Here is a 22,715-nt window from a genome sequence, read left to right as displayed (position 1 = left end):
GATCAATTAGGCTTAACATTCATGTGTGTTTTCCTAGAGTAGGCAAAAAAGAGAAGAAAAATATAGCTTATATATACTGCCTCCCTCTCACCTCAACATTTTAAAATTCCATAGTGCATTTTAATGATCAGTCAAAATTTCTAAGGTCCAAGGATTAGTTTTTATTGTCTATTTGTTTTGCATTGATTAAGTCATCTGTTCATCTAACAACTTCTTATTAAGCAACTCAAGTTCTCATCACCGACTTCACTATTTTTAAAATATTTCCATCCTCATAGATTTATAATTGAGTATAACTCTGTTAATGACTTCTCTAAAGAAATTTTTGTTAGAATACCTTACTTACCATTAATAACTATATGCATCTCCCTATTTTTTCCTAACTTTTCCCCATTTTTTTCCTAACTTTAGCAATGGGACACATTTCAGTTGGGTTCTAGTGGGAGACAACATAAATGGAAATTTAATATTTCTAATCACACATCAAATTCATTTCTCATCCAAGAGAAAAATTAATTAATCCAAATTCCCTACTTACAATTAAACTTCATTTTCAAGTTAACTAAATATTTGGGGTAGATAAATGGCATCTCCCTCTTTCATTAATCTCTTCATTTCTCATAAATATTTACTGAGCTCTTACAATGTGATCCTGTGGAGAATAAGACACAATTTCATCCTTTAAAGAATTGAGAGTTTAATGGAGAGACCAAGTGCACAGAAATAATCACAGTAAATGTAATAATTACAGTAAACATAAAAAACTGAAATAGAAGTATGTACATTGTCTTAAATAAGCAGTATGTTATTAAAATGGATGTGTGTTTTTGTTGGTGGGGTGTTCAGAGGAGGGATTGGTGATTGTCAAGAAGGACCATGTTGAAGAGAAGGCTTTTGGTATGTATTTTGAAGGAAAACAAGTTGTAAGGGAGATACATTTGTAAAAGAAATTCCAGAGGAAATAGTCAATAAGTACAAGTATAGAAATCAAAACAAACACATAAAGTAATCAATAAAAAGAAATCAAAACGATCAAGTCTATGAGAATTCACTTGTATGAAAGTAACAAATGATAACCTGGACATTTGCCCAGGAGCTAGATCATAAAGAATCTTGTAATGATAATACCTAATTCCTTGATAATGGAAAGTAAATACTAAAGAACTCACAAGAATCCAAAGGGTCAGGAATTTACTCCAAGGTGCTTTAAAAACTTATTAAGCAACGAAAAAATCAGAATCTTCCTCCTACCCCTCATGGGAATACTCTCTACCTCTACCACCACCACCCCATCCCCAGCAATGAGGGCAGAAGAAGGATATGAAAAACTTTGAGATATTGTGGTCTTTGCTCAATAGGTAAGCAAAATAAGAATTAATGGAAGATTGAAGCTGATTAAACTTGCAGGTAATCATTTATCTAGCAGATCCACAAACAAGCAATTTATGTAAAATTTCTGTTTCCTGAAAGGAAAGGACCTCTGGCCAAAGTTGCCAAACAACCTGATTGGTTTTCTTTAATCACCTTCCCAGTAACCCTATAATAACTAGAAATAGGAAAAGGTGCATATGATTTTCCATAGAAAATTGTCAACTAATATGGTAGAAATTTCACCAATTTATTAGGCAGAACACCTGGACCCCAGAGCTGATTTTTGTAATTCACTTAATCTCCTTGAGGTGTTTTTGATCTTTCAATGTCTCTAAGATCATGTCAGTACAATAAAAGTAGGGTCTTGGTGAAATACATGGATTTTAACCCCATCTTTCCAATTCCTAAAAGTATACATGTGGACAATTTATGTAACTTCCTTACAAATATATTACCTATCCTTTTAAATACTGATAAAAATATTATTGTAAGAAATACAGATTCCAGAAACCAAATACTGAAACACACATTAAGCCACCTAGTTAATGACAGAGGAAACAGATTAAGAACAAAAATGGCATTTTCAAGGGTCATCTGGCTAGCTCAGTCGGTAGAGGTTGAGAGTCTTGATCTCAGAGTCGAGAGTTCAAGCCCCAAGGTGGCACTAGAACTTACTTTAAAAAAAGGTATTTTCAGTATTATATTTTCAATATTATTGAGTCAATGGATGTGTGTTGAGAGAAAAAAGAAATACACCTTGTTCCCTAAATCATGTCATACACAAAAACAGGTTTAGAAAAATATAACAGCTAAATGTGAAATGTAAAATACACATCCTCTTTGGTATTTGGAGTATGGAAAAATTTGAAAACAACACAGCTGACCACTGCCAGCATGAAGCCTGCTTGGGATTTTCTCTTTCTCTCTCTCTGCCCCTCCCTCTCTTTCTCAAAACAAATAAATAAACATTTAAAAAAAATATGTACCAGTAAATTGAAAACTGAAAATATTTTTATGGGATTACAATTGCACTTTTTGGAAAGATGTATTTTTAAAAAATACTAGATAAGCATTCCTTTGATAAGCATTCCTTTTATACTCCTCAATCTCCTTTTTATCTGTACAGCTGTAGTCACTAAAACTGGCTTTATACTCACTCAATAACTAGTTCCCATTTTCAATATATTTGCAAAACTCTTCAAGATCCAAATTAAATACTTAAGTATTAACTACAAATTTAAGCAGCTTTATTATTCAATCAAAATAATTTGATACAACCGAATTCAGTTTCTTCCACAAGGAAATTTGACTTATATTATGCTGGCTTATAGACAGGATTACTGGAATAGTAATATTAATACATGACTATCACCAAACTTATAAAATGTAGTTGATATTACCTGTAGTATATCCTCATTCTTCAACCCTATAGGTAAGAAAATTTGTTTTTATATCCATGTTTTTCTTTTCATATGAGAGTTGTTTGCTCCATGTGGCTTTTACTACCCGGACACAATGGAATAAAGTCATAGCTCAGTCTCACTAGAAAATAATAAAAGAAAATTGCACTCTGATTTTGAGAAACAGGGGCAGGACAGGTAAGAAGCAAGAGCAATCTGGTCATTGATCTAATGGTGGAGAACTATTTTCTAACTGTTCTTCCATTTCTCATTGTCATGAGAGTGATTCATGCCCAACTTCCACCACCACTGAAATAAAGATTCCTATTTATATAGAGATATAACACAGAAAATCATAATCACAATAGCATTATGCTGAATCTTAATGCCATAGTTTGAAAAATACATATTTAATAAAAACACCCAATCCCACACAATATTTCTGCATTCAAATTGTGTGAATGAAATCAAAGATTTATTTCTGGAAAAATAATAAGCAGTTGATATATACACAAACCCTTCTCCACTTTATCTTATTGACAATCAGAAAGACAGAAACAAATACAGACAGGAAGAAAAAAAGAAAGAAAGACAAAAGGAGGGAAAGAAAGAAAGAAAGAGGAAAGAAAGAAAGAAAGAAAGAAAGAAAGAAAGAAAGAAATCTTGTCACTAGCCCCTCTTTTGTATGTCTTAAATACCTTAGTTCCTGGATAGCAAAACAGTGGGCAGAATGCAGTCTAGTCCAGGTATTTAAGATCTTGTTAAAATAAATCGCAATCCTAGAATGACTGTGCATGTGCAGCAGCCTATCTTCAACTTCCTTGATATCTGTACTATTGAACCAAGACTTTAAAGGAAAATGTGTGTTATGTGTCCCAAGGGACCATGTCAGAGTATTGGAGACACAAGTGTTGGTGTGGGGATCAAGCTATCCTCTGCGGGAGGAAGAAAAAGAGCTATAACTTTCCATTCTTAGTGCCCAAATATTGATACATAAATAAGTGAATAATCTCATATGTGTGTGTTTGTGTGTTAGCATGTATGTACAGGAAAGTAGAGACTGAAAATGAGCACAAGTTATTTTTACATAAAACTAGGACTTGATATTTATCACACATTTATATTTTCTTTTCCCCCATCATTGTCCTATGGAAAAATAGATCAAAAGCACTTAAGCAGAGAAGTTTTTCATTCACACACTAATTCATTTTATAATTTCTTCTTTTATTCATGTATTATTTCATCTTTCCTTTTGATGGCTGTTTATTGAAAACTTTCTATTTTCTAAGCTATGGTAGGAAATATGTAAACATGATCCCTGGTTTATTTTTTGTTTGTTTCAAGATTTTATTTAAAATCTAGTTAGTTAACATATAGTGTAATATTGGCTTCAGGAATAGAATTTACTGATTCATCACTTACATATAAGTGATGGCCCCTGGTTTAAAAGCTTACTTTTAAGGGAGACAAATGATGACTGTTATGGCAATATAAAAAAGAAAGTCACCAAAAGATTAGGCTTATTACACCCACATATTAATTTAGGAAAATTAGATCAATATAAAACCCTGAAATAATCATGACGGTAGTGATAATTTTTAAAAACATAACTAGTTTTAATTTTTTATCTATTTAAAATAGATAAAAGTAATACCAGCATACACTGAATAATTTGGCAAAATCGAAAGGTGTTTTAAAGGAGATCAAAAAGCACTTATAGTTCTACAACCTAGATGAATCTGGTATATTTTTATCCTGATTTTAAAACTACATATATGTAAATGTATTGATATGCATGTATTATGTATGTTTTAACAAAAAAAATGATGATAATATACTATAACATAGGCTGGTATTTTTTATAATATTATATAATTAGTCATTCCAAAATTGAGTTATTTTGATTGAATAAAAGATCATCCAACAAAACTAAAAGGCAACCACAGAATGAGAGAAGATATTTGCAAATGATGTAACTGATAAGGGTTAGTATCCAAAGTCTATAAAGGACTTTTCAAACTCAACCCCCAAAAAACAAATAATCCAGTAAAAAAATGGGAAGAATTGGAGTTTCTGGTGGTGTTCTCTGGTCCTTTCTAGTCTTTGTTGCTTTTGGTCTTTTTTTATATTGTTTTGTCTTTTCTCCCATCACAGAGTCCCCCTTAAAATTTGTAGCAGGACTGGTTTAGTGGTCATGAACTCTTTTAGTTTCTGTTTGTCTGGGAAACTCTGATCTTTCCTTCTATTTTGAATGACGGCCTTGCTGGATAAAGAATTCTTGGTTGCAGATTTTTCTGATCCAGCACGTTGAATATATCCTGCCACTCCTACAGCTTAAGTTTCTGTGGACACATCTGCTGCTAACCTGATCTGTCTTCCCTTATAGGGTAAGGACTTTTTTTTCTCTTGCTGTTTTCATGATTCTTTCCTTGTCTGTGTATTTTGTGAATTTGACTATAATATCCCTTGTTGATGGTCAGTTTTTGTTGAATCTAATGGGAGTTCTCTGAACTTCTTGGATTTTGATGTCTGTGTCCTTCCCCAGATTAGGACATTTTTTCCACTATAATTTGCTCATATAAACCTTCCCCCCTTTTTTTTCTCTCTTCATCTTCTGGGACTCCTATGATTCAGATACTATGCCTTTTTGTAGGTAACTGAGTTCTCTAAGTCTTGTATCATGCTCTTTTGTTTTTCTTTCCCTCTTTTTTTTCTGCTTCATTATTCTTCATAATTTTGTCTTCTATATTTCTCATTCACTGCTCTGCTTCATCCATCCTTGCCATCATGGCATACATTTTAGACTGCATCTCGGTATAGCATTTTTAATTCTTTTAACTCTGTAGAAAGAGATTTAATGCTTTTTTCAACTGTAGCTAGTATTCTTATTATCATGGTTCTAAATTCTAATTCATACATTTTGCTTACATCTGTGTTGATTAAGCTGCTGGCTGTCATTTGTTCCTGTTCTTTCTTTTGGAGTGAATTCCTTCATTTTGTAGGAAGAAAAAATTAACAAAATAAAAAAATACAATTAAAAAATTAAAAATAGGGCACCTGGGTGGCTCAGTTGGTTGGGTATCCGACTTTAGCTCAGGTCATGATCTCATGGTTTGTGGGTTCAGGCCCCACAAGGGCTGTTCTGACAGCTCAGAGCCTGGAGCCTGCTTCAGGTTCTGTGTCTCCCTCTCTCTCTGCCCTTGCCCTGCTCATGCTCTGTCTCTCTATCTCAAAAATAAAATAAACATTAAAAAAATAAAAACAAACCACAACATCAAATAAAGGAAGCTACATCCTAGTAGCGTTTTGGTTTTCTTGTTGAAAGAAGCTTGATAGAATAGAGAAAAAGGGGAAAGAGAAGGAAGAAAGGAAAAAAAGTAAGAAAAAATTTTTAATTAAAAAATTGTATAATAAAATAGAATAAAATGGGGCTCCTGGGTGGCTCAGTTGATTAAGCGACCAACTTCGGCTCAGGTCACAATCTTGCAGTTTGTGAGTTTGAGCCCCATGTCAGGTTCTGTGCTGACAGCTCGGAACCTGGAGCCTACTTCAGATTCTATTTCTCCCCCTCTCTCTCTACTCCTCCCCTGCTCACACTCTGTGTCTCTCTCTCAATAATAAATAAATGTTTAAAAAAATAGAATAAAATGAAATAAAGAAAATGAAATGGAATAAAAAATTCGAAAAATAAAAATAAAGTAAAAAATAATAAAAAAATAAAATTTTAAAAAGAAAATAAAAATAAAATTTTCTATTTCTGTATCCAAGAAAAAGAAAAGAAAGGGAAAAAACAATTTAAACCAAAACAGAAGCAAAAAAACCCCCAAGAAAACAAATGAACCAGCAAACAGAATGAAACCTAAATAAAGTTAAATTCAGTTTCCCCTAGAATTGAAACTATGAAGCTCTCTATAGTTCATATATCAAGCAGGTGGAGGGACTTGTGCTTGTTTTCTGGATGTCTTGGAGGGCACAGTTGGATGGGGCTTGGATAAACAGCTCTGTTCTCCACTAGATGGTGCTGCTTAGCTTCCTGGGATAGATCAGTGTGGTGCACATGCCCATGCATGTGCATGTGCGTGCATGTGTACATGGGAAAGGTGGAAGTGGCTTCTCCCAGCTCCCTAGTCTCTGGCATGGGAACTTCCTGCTCTCATCAACCCACCATAATGCAGCCCTTCTTTGTGTCAGGACTCCATCCACTCCCCAACTCTATCCTATTCCTGTCCAAGCCATCTGCCTACCAGGTGGCACCTCCAGAGTTTTATCTCAGATGGTGTTGTGTTTCAAAACTCCATACTTCAGAGACCCCTGCAGCTTAGACCCATGCTGGTTCTCCGGGAGAGGGTCTTGCTGAGCAATGTCTTGTGCTGTTGCCCAGTGGTAGAGGGTCAGAGATTATGGCATAGCACAACACACAGTCGGTGCCTGGTTTCACCACACTCTGGCTTCTTCGTCCCAATACCAGCAAACCTGGCTGCTTTCAGGGGTCCCCTGGGACTTTTGCCTGTGGGGAGGCCATATGGCCTCAACCAAATGCACTCCAAGCAGGAAAACCACTCCTCCCTTCATGGCAAGTGGACCCCTCACACCACACAAACTGGAACCTGAGGATTCACCCTACTTCCTCATCAGAGCACTGCAAGACACTGAATTCTAAAACTTCAGACTCTGCACTCCTGGGAGAAGTGAAACCCCCTCCTTTCTCCCCATCAGTGGCTTTGGGGAACAGATCTCTTGTTCAATCACCTGCAAGTGTTTTCACTTGTTCTCTTTCTTTCTCTCCAACTACTTTCAGGGAGTGTTTTTCCTATACTCTCCTGATGCAGCACACTCTCCCCCATTCTCTGTCCTCTCTTCCCCAAAACACCTCCCTACCTCTGTGGCTTTTCTCTCCCTCAGTTCACCTCTCCACACCACGCACTTCCAAGCTCTGTGGCTCAAGTTATGCAGATTTTTGTGCTATCCTCAGATCAATTTCCTAGGTATACAAAATTTTTTTGTGTGAATCTAGGTAAATTTCAGGGACGAAACAACCTGAGGGTCTCCATGCTGCTCTGTCATCTTAACCGTAAAGAAAGTAGTTTTATGAGTCCTCTGGAAATTGGGTATTTTTTTCTATCAGCATTTAAATGAAAATAAATAAATTCAAGTTTATGTGGGAAGCCAGAATTTACTTTTAATATTTAACTGTAAGATGAGTGACAGTATATGGTATGGAATAGAACTATTAACATGTGGTAGGCCTGTGCCCCAAACTAATCCTCAATTTTTATGAGATAATCCATAAAATATGCCAGCTACTTAATGATACTCTAATCATAGGATCAGTGGAAACAAGCCCAGATCATAATGAGATTCATGACATATTAAGGTAAGCCTTATTTTTGCTCTTCATTGGTTTTAGCATCATGGAAAAGAGAAGAATATTTCCAGGGAAAGGTTTTTCACTGGGATAAATATCCTGCACCTGCCTGTTGCCTTACAGACTTCTTTATTTCTATCTGTAGATCTGCTTCTCACCTCTTCATGCTGCCTACATCCTATTAGTCATGGCAGAGGAGTAGTTGCAGTAGATGTGGTGGTGGTTTAAGTAAAGCTCATGAGTCATTCAGAGTCTCAGCAAGAGACAAAAGGTACACACAAATGAGAGTCTCAGGAGAATTAAATGAAGTTGCCATTAACTGGCTTGTAGTTGAGGTGAAGGAAACAAAAATGGATGTTGAAAAAAATAGTGGAGACCAACATAATGACTTGATTGTGTTCTTGTCCAACATAAGGGAGAGAAGATTTTAAAAATATTCTTGGGTAAAACCATACAAGCTATAGCTATTGCAGATGGGCTACGTGGCGAATGCTTCATTGGCACATCCAGCCAGAACCCCAATGTCAAAGTGGGCTAGGAGAAGAATAAATAACTGAAACTCTCTTCTTGCACTCGAATCTCCTGCCAGTGATTCCCATTGGTACAACCTAAACTGGTGCTGGGAAAAAAGGAGCCCAGGTTACACAGTATATGAGCTTAAGACCTTTAGGGTATAGAACACTGCAGAAAGGGTGGATAGAGATCTGGAAAGGCAAATGGAACAAAAGATAGATTCTTTTGTGCATCTATATTTCTCTTTCTCTCACTCTCTCTGTCTCTCATTCTCTCTCTGTCTCTGTCTCTGTCTGTCTCTGTCTGTCTCTCTCTCTCTCCTCTTCATATCTGCCTACTCATCTGTATCCTTTGAGTTATGTTTATCCAGGTTTCGTCATATGGCCCTGTTCTATCCCAAGCCGCATCATAGACTGATTGAGCTTTGCTCATCTGAAGTATTTTCTATTCCTCCCTCTGCAGGCACATTATTGGAATGACACTTGTTCACACAGACAGACGTTGCTCCTAAGGAATGGTTATCAATAAACAAACATGATCTATAGCTCAAGTTATAGATCATTTATTTCTTTGGTTGTGTGTGAGTGTGCTTTTGTTATTATATTACATTTTAATTTAGGAGAGAGATATAAATATTATATTCTAGTTTTTATTCCATTTGATTGTTTTGGTAGAAAGTCTTTCCTATTCTCAAATTTATCCAGCTCTTATCAATATTTTGGAGCTACTGTGAATATTTTTTTGTTCTTGTTGTTGTTTTCAGATGGTTTTACAATGTGAAAAAGACATCTCAAAGGCATTCACTTTTCCCATCATATTTGAAATTAGCTAAAGTTCATGTACATCATGGAGAAGGTCTCTGGTGCCTTGTTTTCTTTTCTAAGCTCAAACAAAACACCTTTTGGAAGCCTGCCCTAAGTTCTTTAGTCCTAAGTGCATAAACCATAGGGTTGAGGGAAGGGGGGATGATGTTGTGCAGCACATTGAGTAGAACTGGAACCAAAGGGACCTTAGTTTCTGCCAGATGAGTTACTGAAATCACTACAACAACAGTGTAGAAGAAGAGGATAAGGATCAGATGGGAGCTACAAGTGCTCAGAGCTTTGGAGGCAGCTTCAGCAGAATTCAGTTTAAGTACAGAGCGCAGAATCAAAGTGTATGACAATATTATAAGACCTAGGTCACTCCCCATTACAAGCCATGCCAGAACCAATTGGCAGATGCTGTTTGGCCTCCTGTCATCACAAGCCAGGCTGGTGACCCCAAGGTTAGAGCACAGGCAGTGCTCAATCTCATTCCTGGAACAATAATTACGCTGGGCTGCTAGCACTGGCACTGGAAGGGAAAACAAACTGTTTCTTAGTACCATGAGCACAGTAGCTCTTAAGATTAAGGCCTTGGTGACGATTGATGGGTAGCGAAGAGGGTGACAAATAGCTATGTATCTATCAAAAGCCATGCAGAGGAAGATACCAGACTCCATGCTCACAAAGCAGTGAATGGCATAGATCTGAGCAAAACACTCAGGAAGGCTGATGACCTTGGCATCAAACCAGAAGATGGCCAGGATCTTGGGCATGATGGTGGTGGCCAGGCCCATGTCCACCACAGAGAGGATGCCTAGGAAAGAGTACATAGGCTGCTGAAGAGCAGGGTCCTGGCAGATGGTGATGAGGATGAGGATATTAGCACCAATTGCTGAGAGGTAGAGTAGTGCCAATGGTAAGGAGAGCCAGTGTTGCCAGCTGTGAATGCCTGGGAGTCCCATCAGGATGAACTCAGACACCTGGAACTTGGAGCTATTAGAGCCTTTCAGAGATGCAGACATTGTTTCCTAAGAGGAAAAAAAAAGATGGGTTTCAACGTTGCTTTCTTTGAGCCATATTATCATCAAACATTATTTTTAACCTATCTCCACATAGCATAGTTGGTGCTGTAACCAAATGAACTCTGTTGTACATCCCTTACTATAATTTAAGATAAAGTACTATGAAGTTCTGGGGGTTTTATAGTAGAATCAAAACTTATAAGGAGCAATTATCACGGTTGACTATTGAGGGACAATTCAGCATGCATCTCAAATCTCTATTTGCCTTATCCTTATTTATTTCAATTCGGGACCATCACAGCATTAAGGAGGGCACTTGTTGGGATGAGCACTGGAGGTTATATGTAAGTAATGAATAACTAAATTCTACTCATGAAACCATAATTACACTATGTTAACTAATCTGGATTTAAATAAAATTAAAAGAAAAGAGAAGAAAAGAAAAAAGAAAAGAAAAGGAAGGAAAGGAAAGGAAAAGGAAAGGAAAGAGAAAAGAAAAGAAAAAGAAAAGAAAATGGGACCATCACATAAATAAGATTCTAGTTTTTTTTCTTTTGAACTGTCTTCATCTCTTCAGAAATTTTGTGGAATCAAGTGGATGTGTGTTTTCTTCATATTGTCTCAATACTGCTTCAGATTTTTATTAACTGACTACAAGGAGACTTTAAATGCAGAATTATCGAAGATGAAATTTTGTAGTTTCACCATTCCTAGTTGTTATAGATGTCCATTAAGGTTTTATATAGCCTCCACAAATTTTATATCACAGACTTTAAGGATTTTCAAACATAAGTATGATGCAAATTAGAACAGAAATAACTTTTTTTTTAATATTCGACTTTATATCGACTTCTAAGAAGATCACAAAAGACTAGCTTGAAAAATTAAGTGATCATGACTGAATTTGTTGATTTAAGGAGTGACTTAATAGAGACAAATCTTAGAAATTTGTTTCTAGTTTAGTCCTAGAGAATCTACAAAGGCATATAAATACAGGAATTAGACACAGGTAGTATGATAATTTTGATTTTATTAACAAACAAGAATTACTTGCCCATATATTGAAGAAACTATCATTGTATATTCAGATTCATCATGGTTGAAACTAGACTCATCTTTCTTTCCGCTGGTGTTTTTCATGTACTTTTTATTCTATTCAGGATCCCAACCAGCCAAGCCTGAAAATAACAAACCAGCCTTTTCTTTTGGCCAGCAATTGCTCCCTTCTCCTGTGGTTTCTTCCTCTTACTTCATCATGCAGCCCGTCTCCTGAGTGTTGCTGCTTCTGAGTCTTACCTGCTCTCTCTTGTGCCTCATGCTTCCTTCCTTTGCTCAGCCATCTGAAATTCCTAAAACTGGTATTCTCTTGCTTAGAATGATCCATGCCCTCACCCTTTCTTTCAAATAGTTTAAATTCCTTCTAGCACATAAGGCAGTTATGGATTTATTTTTGATATAATTACTTTTAAATATAGAAAAACAAATCTGAAGAAATATTAAAATTCTCTCATATTATCACCAACCAAAGAAGGTTCATGTTAACAACTAGATGCATTTTTTTTTTCAGAAATGTCTTGCCTCCTGTTTAGATAACATGTACCGCCTAATTATGGGGAAATCATCCTTCTTTAACGGTAATGTAATTTGGTGAACACGAAAATTATCTGTACGTATTCGCAGCAGATTTTAACCAAACAGACACAAAGAGGCTTGGAGGTGAAACTAGTTTGACTCTGGACTTTTAGGTCAGAACTCCTGAGGAGTTCAACTTCACAGCTCCATCTCGAGAACTTGGACGTGTGTGACCCACTTGACTGTATGGGGTCTGGTATTTTTGTCAAATACTCACTTATTATTATATATCATCATATCAAAGACACAGCCTTGTATCTTTGATGTTTTCTCTTCGTTGATATTAGTGTGATACCGTTAAAAGAAGGAGCAGATTTGAGCTCACAGAAAAGAAATAAGTGTTTTCCATTTTAGCACTTAAAGGTTGGCAAGACATGGAGTGTGACCCTGCTACGTAAGACAGTTAATATATTCATCCTGAAGACAATCTAGCAGCTGTTTTAAAAATGAGGTCACTTCTAAATCACCACACAAACCCTATCTTCTCTAATTCTAGCCCTAATCCCTTTGAAAAAGCTTCTCCAAGCCTTTATTTCCTCCTAGGACAGAGAAAAGAGTAAATCCCTTGTACAAAATATTGCCAAAACAACATAAGAAAAGATTAAGGATGAGCCATTGGAATAAACTTAAAAACATTTTTTAAAAAAAGGGGTACCAGGATGGCTCGGTCGGTTAAGCATCTGACTCTTGGTTTCAGCTCAGGTCATGATCTCATGGTTTCATGAGTTCAAACCCCCCCATTGGGTACTGTGCTGGCAGCATATATCCTGCTTGAGATTCTCTCACTTCCTCTCTCTCTGCCCCCGCCCCACCCCACCCCCCAACAAGATATCTCTGTCTCTCTCATAATAAATAAATAAGTTTAAAAATAAATTGTTTTTTTTTTAAAAAGGGATGCTCCATTGGATGCTCTGGGGTTTTGCCAGTGTGAGCATGCCAAGGTTTTAGTACTTAACTGTGGTCAGGGGCAGAGACTCATAGTCTGAAGTCCTGGCAATGGCATTTTTTCACTGGGAAAGGTTTCCTACCTGGAGCCTGCTTGAGATTCTCTCTGTCCCTTTTCTTTGTCCCTACCCCATCATTCTTTCTCTCTCTCTCTCTCCCTCTTTCTCTCTCTCCATCCTCAAAATAAATAAATAAACATTAAAAAATGATTAAGATATTACTGGGATGCCTGGGTGGCTCAGTTGGTTAAGCATCCTACTCTTGATTTCGACTCAGGTTATGATCTCATGGTTCATGAGATCGAGCCCTGTGTTGGGATCTGTGTTGACAGTGCAGAGCTTGCTCGGGATTCTCTCTCTCTACTCATCCCCCACTTGTGCACTCTCTCTCTTTCTCTCTCTCTTAGAAACTAATACACATTTAAAAAATGAATAATAGATGGATAAATGACTGCACAAATAAATACACAAATAACATTTACACTTGAATTTTATAATTAGTAACTATAATCTAAATATTATTACTTGGAAGGCATAAAAGTAACTACTATAGGAAAAGCAATAAAGAACAACTTACTGAAGACTATTAGGAAAGACAAATAAACAAAGCATTCCCATGATAACTATGGAAATAAAGGAAATACAAAGAATGTGCAAAGAAAAAAAAAGATGACAAAAGTGGAAGAGACATATTGGTTTGTTAGTAAATATAAATTATTTGAACTACCCATTTATTTAATTATAACTCTAATTAACTTTAAAACTTATATATGCATTACCAAAAAAGTGTATCAGAATGAAAGCTATACACAAAAGTTTAAAATCTGTATTCTTTTTAGGTAAACAAGATACCAAAGAATTGGGGAGAATAAATTAATGTCAGGAAAAGAGAATTCAAAGCAAAACATGTTGGTCAATATCACTTAGGGAAAATAGAAATCTTGACAGTGTGTAATTAAAGTTAATTGTATCAGATTATTTCATTTCCAGGTTTGATAAGGTTTCTTTACAACCCACACCATAAAAACAATTAAATTCACTTTCTCAGTTTATTAATACAAAGGGAAAGTTTTAAAATGAGGGCTTCTCAAATTTACACTTAAATCATATGTCAGCTTGTTAAAGTGACTTTCAATTTTCTGTTTAAGAGAAATGTTTTGTTCATCATTTTAAATTTTAGCTTTGGAATTTCAAGGAATGTATTAATTTTCATTTGTATAAAAACCACAAATACGACTTTGCAATTAAAAAAAATGTTTCTCTGAAGAACAGAACTGCCAAGAAGCTTTTATCTTTAGACTTAGTAAATTCATAATTTATATTTATAGGTAACATTATATACTCTAAGTTTTGTTACACATATGTCGTTAAGAAAAATATAAATTTAATTTTTTAATGTTTATTTCTTTTTGAGAGAGAGTGAGACAGAGTGTGAGTAGGGGAGCGGCAGAGAGAGAGGGAGACACAGAATCTGAAGCAGGCTCCAGGCTCTGAGCTGTCAGCACAGAGCCCAACACCAGGCTCAAAACCAGGTACCATGAGATCACGACCTGAGCCAAATTCAGACACTTAACCACTTGAGTCACCCAGATGCCCCAAGAAAAATATAAATTTAAAACAAATTATACACACACAGTTACACTTGTAATCAAAAAAAGATTTATAAAATTATCTTTGAATAACTTATTAAAATTGAGTATAAACTAGTCTATAAGGATCACTATTCTTTTCTCCCTCTATCCCATTTTAATACATTGGACAATCTCTCTTGAATGATTGAACTGTGATGTTCAGTCATTGGTTACTATACTTGTATTATAAATAGCAGGTGCACAATGCAATATTACAGCTTTTGAAGTTAGAGTCTCATAACAAGAGTGAACGATATTAGTTCAGTGTCTTGATTTCTACCCAGAAAGAACTGCTTGGGTTGGAGAAAAAGTTACTATGTTTTTTTATCCAAGTGTATTTCCTTACATCTATTGCATTTTAACTATATATCTGTGTATAGGAGGCAGGTAGAGAAAACAAGAAACACATAAGTACCACTAGGTCTATCTGGGTGGCTCAGTAGGTTGAGCGTCCAACCTTTGATATCAGCTCAAGTCCTAAAGTCTCAGTCCTGAGGTCAGGCTGGGAGAGGGGGTCTGCACTGATGGCTGATTGCTCACAGCATGGAGGCTGGTTGGAATTTTCTCTCCCTGTCTGTCTGTCTCTCTCTCTCTCTCTCTCTCTCTCGCGGTCCCTCAAAATAAATAAATATTTTAAAAACTCATAAGTACCACTAAATTGAAAACTAAAAATATTTTTCTGGGATTACAAATGCACTCTTTGGAAGGATGTATTTTATAAAAAATGCTAAACATTCTCTTTACACTCTTCAATTTCCTTTTTATCTGCATAGCTTTAGTCACTAAAACTGGCTTTACGCTTACACAATAATTTGGGTCCCAACTTCAATATATTTGCAAAACTCTCCAAGATCTAAGTTAAAGAACTAAGTATTAACTACAAATTTAAGCAGTTTTCTCAAAACAAATTTAAAAAATTTTTGATGCATCAGAATTCAATTTCTTCCACAAGGACATTTGACTTACATTATGCTGGCCTGTAGACAGGGTTACTGGAATGGTAATGTTAACACATGACTATCACCAAACTTACAAAATGCAGTTTTGATGTCACCTGCTGTCTCATTCTTCAACCCTAGGTAAGAAAACTTGTTTTTCCACAAGACCATCTTTAATTCTTTACATCCATGTTTTTCTTTGCCTATGAGGGTGTGGCAAAGACATACCCATGTGCTTTTTGCTACCCAAAAACAATGAAGTAAAGCCATAGCTCAGTCTCTCTAGAAAATAATAAAGGAAAATTGCACTCTGATTTTGAGGAACAGGGGCAGGACAGGTAAGAAGCCGGAGTGAACGGGTCATTGATCTAATGGTGGAGAACTATTTTCTAACTGTTCTTCCATTTCTCCTTGTCATGAGAGTGATTCATGTCCAACTTCCACGACCACTGACATAAAAATTCCTATTTAGATAGAGATGTAACATAGATGATCATAATCACAATAGTTGTACTGAATTTTAATGCCATATTTGGAAAAACACGTATTTAATAAAAACACTCAAATCCACACAATATTTCTGCATTCAAATTATGTGAATGAAATTGAAGATTTATTTCTGGAAAAATAATAAGCAATTGATATATACCCAAACCCTTCTCTGCCTTATCTTACTGCCTATTGAAAAAAAAAGGAAAGAAACAAAGAAACAAAGAAACAAAGAAAGAAAGAAAAAGAAAATTCTGTCACTAGCCCCTCTTTTGTATGTCTTAAATACCTTAGTTCCTGGATAGCAAAACAGTGGGCTGAATGCAGTCTAGTCCAGGTATTTAGGATCTTGTTAAAGAAATCACAATCTTAGAATGACTGTGCATGTGTAGCAGCCAATCTTCAACTTCCTTGATATCTGTACTATTGAACCAAGACTTTAAAGGAAAATGTGTGTCATGTGTCCCAAGGGACCATGTCAGAGTATTGGAGACACAAGTGTTGGTGTGGGGATCAAGCTAAACCTCTGCGGGAGGAAGAAAAACAGCTATAACTATCCATTCTTAGTGCCCAAATAGTTATACATAAATAAGTGGATAATTTCATATGTGTGTTTGTGTGTTAGCATATATGTACAGGAAAGTAGAGAATGAAATTGAACCCAAGTTATTTTTTTAATTTATTTTTTAATGTTTATTCTTGCCAGAGAGGGAGACAGAGCACAAGTGGGGGAGGGTCAGAGAGTGGGAGACAGAATCTGAAGCAGGCTCCAGGCTCTGATCTGTCAGCCCAGAGCCCAACGCAGGGCTCTAACTCATGAACTGTGAAATAATCACCTGAGCTGAAGTCAAAGCTTAGCCAACTGAACCACCCAGGCGCCCCAAACACAAGTTATTTTAAATTAAAACTAGGACTCGATATTCAGCACACATTTATGTTTCCTTTTTCTCCCCTGTCCAATGGAAAAATAGATCAAAAGCACTTAAGCAGAGAAGTTTTTTTCTCATTCACACACAAATTCTTTTTTCTAATTTCTTCTTTTATTCGTGTATTATTTCATCTTTCCATTTGGTGGCTATTTATTTAAAACTTTCTACTCTCTAAGCTATGCTAAGAAAGATGTAAACATGGTCCCTAGTTTAGTTTTATTTTTGTTTCAAGATTTTATTTAAACTCTAGTTAGTTAACACATAGTGTAATATTGGTTTCAAGAGTAGATTTTAAGAGAAGAAAAGACGACAATTATGGCAATCTAAAAAATACGGGGAACAAAAGTTTACACTTATTTCACGTATATATTAAGTTAGGAAAAAAAATAGATCAATATAAAACCCTGAAATAATCATGATGATAGCAATAATTTTTTGAAAAATTACTGATTTTAATTTTTTATCTGTTTAAAATAGGAAAAAAAGTAATACCGACATACATTAAAAACCTGAGAAAAAAGAACGGAGATCAAAAAGCACTTATAGTTCTCCAATTCAGAAGGAATCTGTTATATTTTTATCCTGATTTTAGAATTACATATATGTAAATGTGTTGATATGCATGTATTATATATGTTTTAACAAAAATGATGATAATGTACTGCAACATATACTGATATTTTCATCTAATATTATATAATTAATCATTCCAAAATAGGGTTATTATGATTGAATAAAACATCATTCAATGAAACTAAAGGCAAAGAATGGGATGAAAGAAAATATTTGCAACTGACATATTGGATAAAGGGTTTGTATCCAATGTCTGTAATGAACTTATGCAACTCAGCACCCATAAAACAAATAATCCAGTGAAGAAATAGGCAGAAGAGATGAATAGGCACTTTTCTAAAGAAGACATCCATATGACCAACAGACACATGAAAAGATGCTCAACATCACTCCTCATCAGGGAAATACAAATCAAAACCACAAAGATACCACTTCACAGCTGTCAGAATGGCTAAAATGAACAACTCAGGAAACAACAGATGTTGGCAAAGATGTGGAGAAAGGAGAACCCTTTTGCACTGCTGGTGGAAATACAAACTGGTGCAGCCACTGTGGAAAACAGCATAGAGGTTTCTCAAAAAATTAAAAGTAGAACTACCCTACAGCCCAGCAATTGCACTACTATGTATTTGGTAGAATACAAAAATACTGATTCGAAGGGGCATATGCACCCCAATGTTTATAGCACCCCTATCAACAATAGAAAATTAATGGAAATAGACCAAATGTCCATCAACTGATGAATGGGTAAAGATGAGGTGGTATACTACTCAGCGATGAAAAAGAATGAAATATTGCCATTTGGAACAACATGGATGGAACCAGGGTATTTATGCTAGCCAAATAAATCAGTCAGAGAAAGACAAATATCATATGAATTTACTCATATATGGAATTTAAGAAACAAAACAGATGAACACAGGGGAAGGGAAGGACAAATAAGATAAAAACAGAGAGGACGCAAACCATCAGAGACTCTTAAATACAGAGAACAAACTGAGGGTTACTAGAGGGGAAGTGGGTGGGGGGTGGGCTAAATGGGTGATGGGTATTAAGGAGCGCACTTGTTGGGATGAGCACTGGGTGTTATATGTAAGTAATGAATCGCTGGGTTCTACTTTGGAAGCCAAGACTGTGCTGTATGCTAACTAACTTGAATTTAATTAAAAAATAAACAAATAAATGAACTGTGAGATCATGACCTGAGCCCAAATCAAGAGCCAGATCCTTAACCGAATGAGCTATCCAGATGCCCCTTTTCCTATGCTCTCATGTCTTATGTTCTGGTTTCCTCGATCAAACACCCTTAAATTCCAATATCTTGACTCCTGTTAAGACGTACTATCTTTCCCTTGCAACTCACTCATAGTATAGTCACAACGAGATTTAACCTTAGTTACCAGCTTGGAAACCGTGAGAGGGTAATAACCGTACCAGGAGACACACATCTTCATTGAGGTGTCTTCATTCACCTTCCCACATTAAGGTAGCACTAGCTCTTACAAATAAAGGGGTAGACCAAACTCTTTAACGATTCAGAGATATGCAGAGCCAAATCCTCAATGGGCATCCATCCAGAATCCACATCCCATTTTTCAGAATCCCAGGTTTTCCAGACCAAGAACAAGTCCTTAGTATAAGATACCTGTCTTGCTGAGCATTAAATGACTATTGAGTTTTGCAATTCCATTTTCAAGGCCAAATTTACTCCTCGGCTATGTTCTTTTTTTTAAATATTTTTTAAAGTTTATTCATTTATTTTGAGAGAAAGAACACAAGCGGGGAGGAACTCAGAGAGAGGGAGAGAGAAAGGATCTCAAGCAAGGTCTGCACTGTCAGCACAGAGCCCAATGTCAGGCTCAAACTCACAAACTGTGAGATCATGACTTTAGCCAAAATCAGGAGTTGGACGCTGAACTACTTGAGCCACCCACGCACCCCAGCTGTGTTCTTTTTAATTCAAGGTATAAGAGTCTCTGCAAACACTTTGAAATCTATTACACTCAAATTTACCCTCTGTTAACTGTCTTTGTCTTCTCATCATTGCTTAACACGGTCTTCAACTTCTACAATAATAATAAATGGGGTGGGATGGGACAGATTATTTACACTTTTCACAAAAGAGGAGCAAAAAGGTGCCACTAAACATGTAAATAGGCACCAACTTCTCTAGTCATTAGGAAAATGAATGGAAATTGAGTCTCTCATGACATAGCAATACATATCAAACTAAATCACTGAGATGAAAAAAGACTAATAATACCAAGCATTGGTGAAAACATGGAACAACTGTGGGTAGGAGTGTAGATTTAAATTATTTTTGGCCTGTCTGCTAATGACGAATATATGTATGACCATCAGGTCCATTCCTAACAAAAATGCATACATAGTTTTATGAAAACACATCCATAAGAATGTTCTTTGTAGCATAATTGTAATATATTAGTAATCTAAAACTGGAAAATGCCTGAATGCCCATTATTGCTAGAATGGGTAAATAAAACCCCACAATGAAATTCTAGATAACAATGAGAATAAATAATCTACAATCACCTGCACATATGGCGAATGTAGAGAGCTCTTGTGAAGTGCTGTGAATATTCTTTTTCCATATATAGTCAACAGGTATGTGAATTCCAGGTTGTTAGGATTCCTCAAACTGCAATTGTGAAATTGTACCTGTATATTATAATTTATCAAGAACAAAATGAAATACATTGCTGAGAGAATGAAGGAGATAGTATGGTAAAACATACTACAACATTTCAAGTACTCAATACCTATATTTGTATATTATTTCAGACTGCAATTTTGGCATGTTTTCAAAAGTAAATGCCATGGAAAGCAACCGAGTTTGCCACTAAACAAATTCTCTTCTATGTGCCATCAGAGGAAATGTTAATTCTACCCTCCATCAAAAAAATTTGACTATTTTAAGATCATCAAATAGGGGAAATAGTCACATGGAAATTCTTCATCATGTATGATGCCAAGAGAGGACAGATGAGATTTGCCAAAGATAACATGATTGGAATAGCAAGGAAACACAAGTTGGACATGTGATGAGCATGGTCTTCAAGGGCCTCTTCTCATGTTGCAATTTTAAAGTTATACTTGGTGGCATAGGAGCACGTGGGTATTCAGGCTCATCTCAGGAGAAGCTTCTAAGAGAAAAGGACAAGTACTCTTAGACCTGAAGCATTAATAGGATTCTGAAGGATTGAAACGAAAATGACAGTGTTGCCTCTTGTTGCTATTTGCTATTTCCTACCCACATCTCACTGATACCCTTGGTTTTGGGACACAAGGTCCTCTGTCCTTTTGTTGCTCCCTGCCGGTCCCCCTCCAATGTAGGTAATTCCTATTCATTCTTCAAGGAAAACCTTCGGAAAGACTCAAATGTCCCTTGGATGTGATAATACTGACACACCCTCTAAATAATCTTTAAATAATGTAGTTACAAAGGCAGCCATGATTAGAGGTAAGGAATTGATTTGTTTGAAGAATTATTCTTTCATTTTATTTACCTCATGATACTATAAAAATCAATATAAATGTAGAAATTTCCAAAATTCAATGAAACTTGATATTGAGGGCATTTTGTATTTATAATTACATCCTCAGTGTCTAGCAAACCATATGGAACATATAAGATACTCAATACATTTTTTAAAATAAATAATAGATGGAGGGGCACTGGGTAGCTCAATTGGTTAAGTGAGTGACTCTTGAATTCAGCTCAGGTCAAGATCTCATGGTTGTGAGATCGAGTCCCGCCATCAGTCTCTGCACTGAGCATGGAGCCTGCTTGGGATTCTCTCTCTCCCTCTCGCTCTCTCTCTCTGCCCCTCCTCCATTCATTCTCTCTGTCTCTCTCTCCCTGTCTCGAAATAAATAAATAAACATAAATTAAAAGATTCAGATATTACTGGGGTGCATGGGTAACTCAGTTAAGCATCCTACTCCCGATTTTGACTCAGGTCATGATCTCATGGTTCATGAGATCGAGCCCCTTATGGGCAGTGTAGAGCCTGCTTGGGATTCTCTCTCTCCTTCTCTTTCTGCCCTTTCCACACTCTCTGTCTCTTAAAAATAAATACATAAACATTAAAAAAATAACTAATAGATGGATAAATAAATAAATAAATGACATTTTATACTTGAATTTTATAACTAGTAAATTATCATCAACATATTATTACTTGGAAGGCATAAAAAAACTATTACAGGAAAAAGCAATACAGGACATCTTCCTCAAGATTATTAGAATAGATAAATGAATAAAGAATTCCAATGATAAAGTAGGTAACGAAAACACAAAGAAAGTGCAAAGAAACAGTAAGATGACAAAAGTGGAACAAATATATTGATTTGTCAGTAAATATAAATTATATAAACTGCACATTAATTTAAATATAATTCTAATTAAGTTTTAATATTATATATGTGGTACAAAAGAGTATATCAGAATGAAAACTATATACAAAAGTTTAAAAACTGCCACACACACACACATTTATTTTAGGTAAACAGAATACCAAACAATTGGGGAGAATATATTAAGATCAGAAAAAGAGAATTCTAACAAAACTCTTAGGTCAAGATCACTCTGGGGAAATAAAAAGCTCGATAGTGTGTACTAACCTAATTGTGTCATATTGTTTCATTTCCAGCTTTGATAAGGTGACTTTACAACACAAACCATAAAAACAATTATTCACTTTCTCAGTTTATTAATACAAAAGGAAAGTTTTAAAATGAGAGTTTCTCAAATTTACACTTAAATCATATGGCAACTAGCTAAAATGACATTGCCATTTTCTGTTTAAAGTAAATGGTTTATTCATAATTTAAAATTTTAGCTTTGGAATTTCAAGGAGCGTATTAATGTTCAGTGTGTATAAAAGCATCAAATATGACCTTAGAATAGAAAAAATGTTTTTCATTGAAAGCCAGAATTGTCAATAGGCTTTTATCTTTAGACTTACTAAATCTATCTGTATCTTTTGGGTTCTGTTTATCGAAGTCTGGTCATCTTGCCCTATTCCATCCCAAGCGCCATCATAGACTGATTTGGCTTTGTTCATCTGAAGTATATTCTA

The 22,715-nt window shown here is 35.7% G+C and overlaps 1 protein-coding gene across 1 annotated transcript; it reads right to left on the bottom strand.

Moving 5' to 3' along the window:
- Positions 1 to 9,493: 9,493 nt before the first annotated feature.
- LOC122201235 (olfactory receptor 56B1-like) lies at positions 9,494 to 10,477 on the bottom strand. The gene has a single exon (XM_042907151.1). The coding sequence runs from the start codon at positions 10,475 to 10,477 to the stop codon at positions 9,494 to 9,496; it is 984 nt and encodes a 327-aa protein (XP_042763085.1).
- Between the last annotated feature and the right edge of the window lie 12,238 nt (positions 10,478 to 22,715).

Source organism: Panthera leo, chromosome D1, assembly GCF_018350215.1.
Source record: "Panthera leo isolate Ple1 chromosome D1, P.leo_Ple1_pat1.1, whole genome shotgun sequence".
Lineage (NCBI taxonomy): Eukaryota > Metazoa > Chordata > Mammalia > Carnivora > Felidae > Panthera > Panthera leo.
The sequence above is the reverse complement of the archived record's forward strand: the minus strand, read 5'-3'. Positions and strand labels throughout refer to the sequence as shown.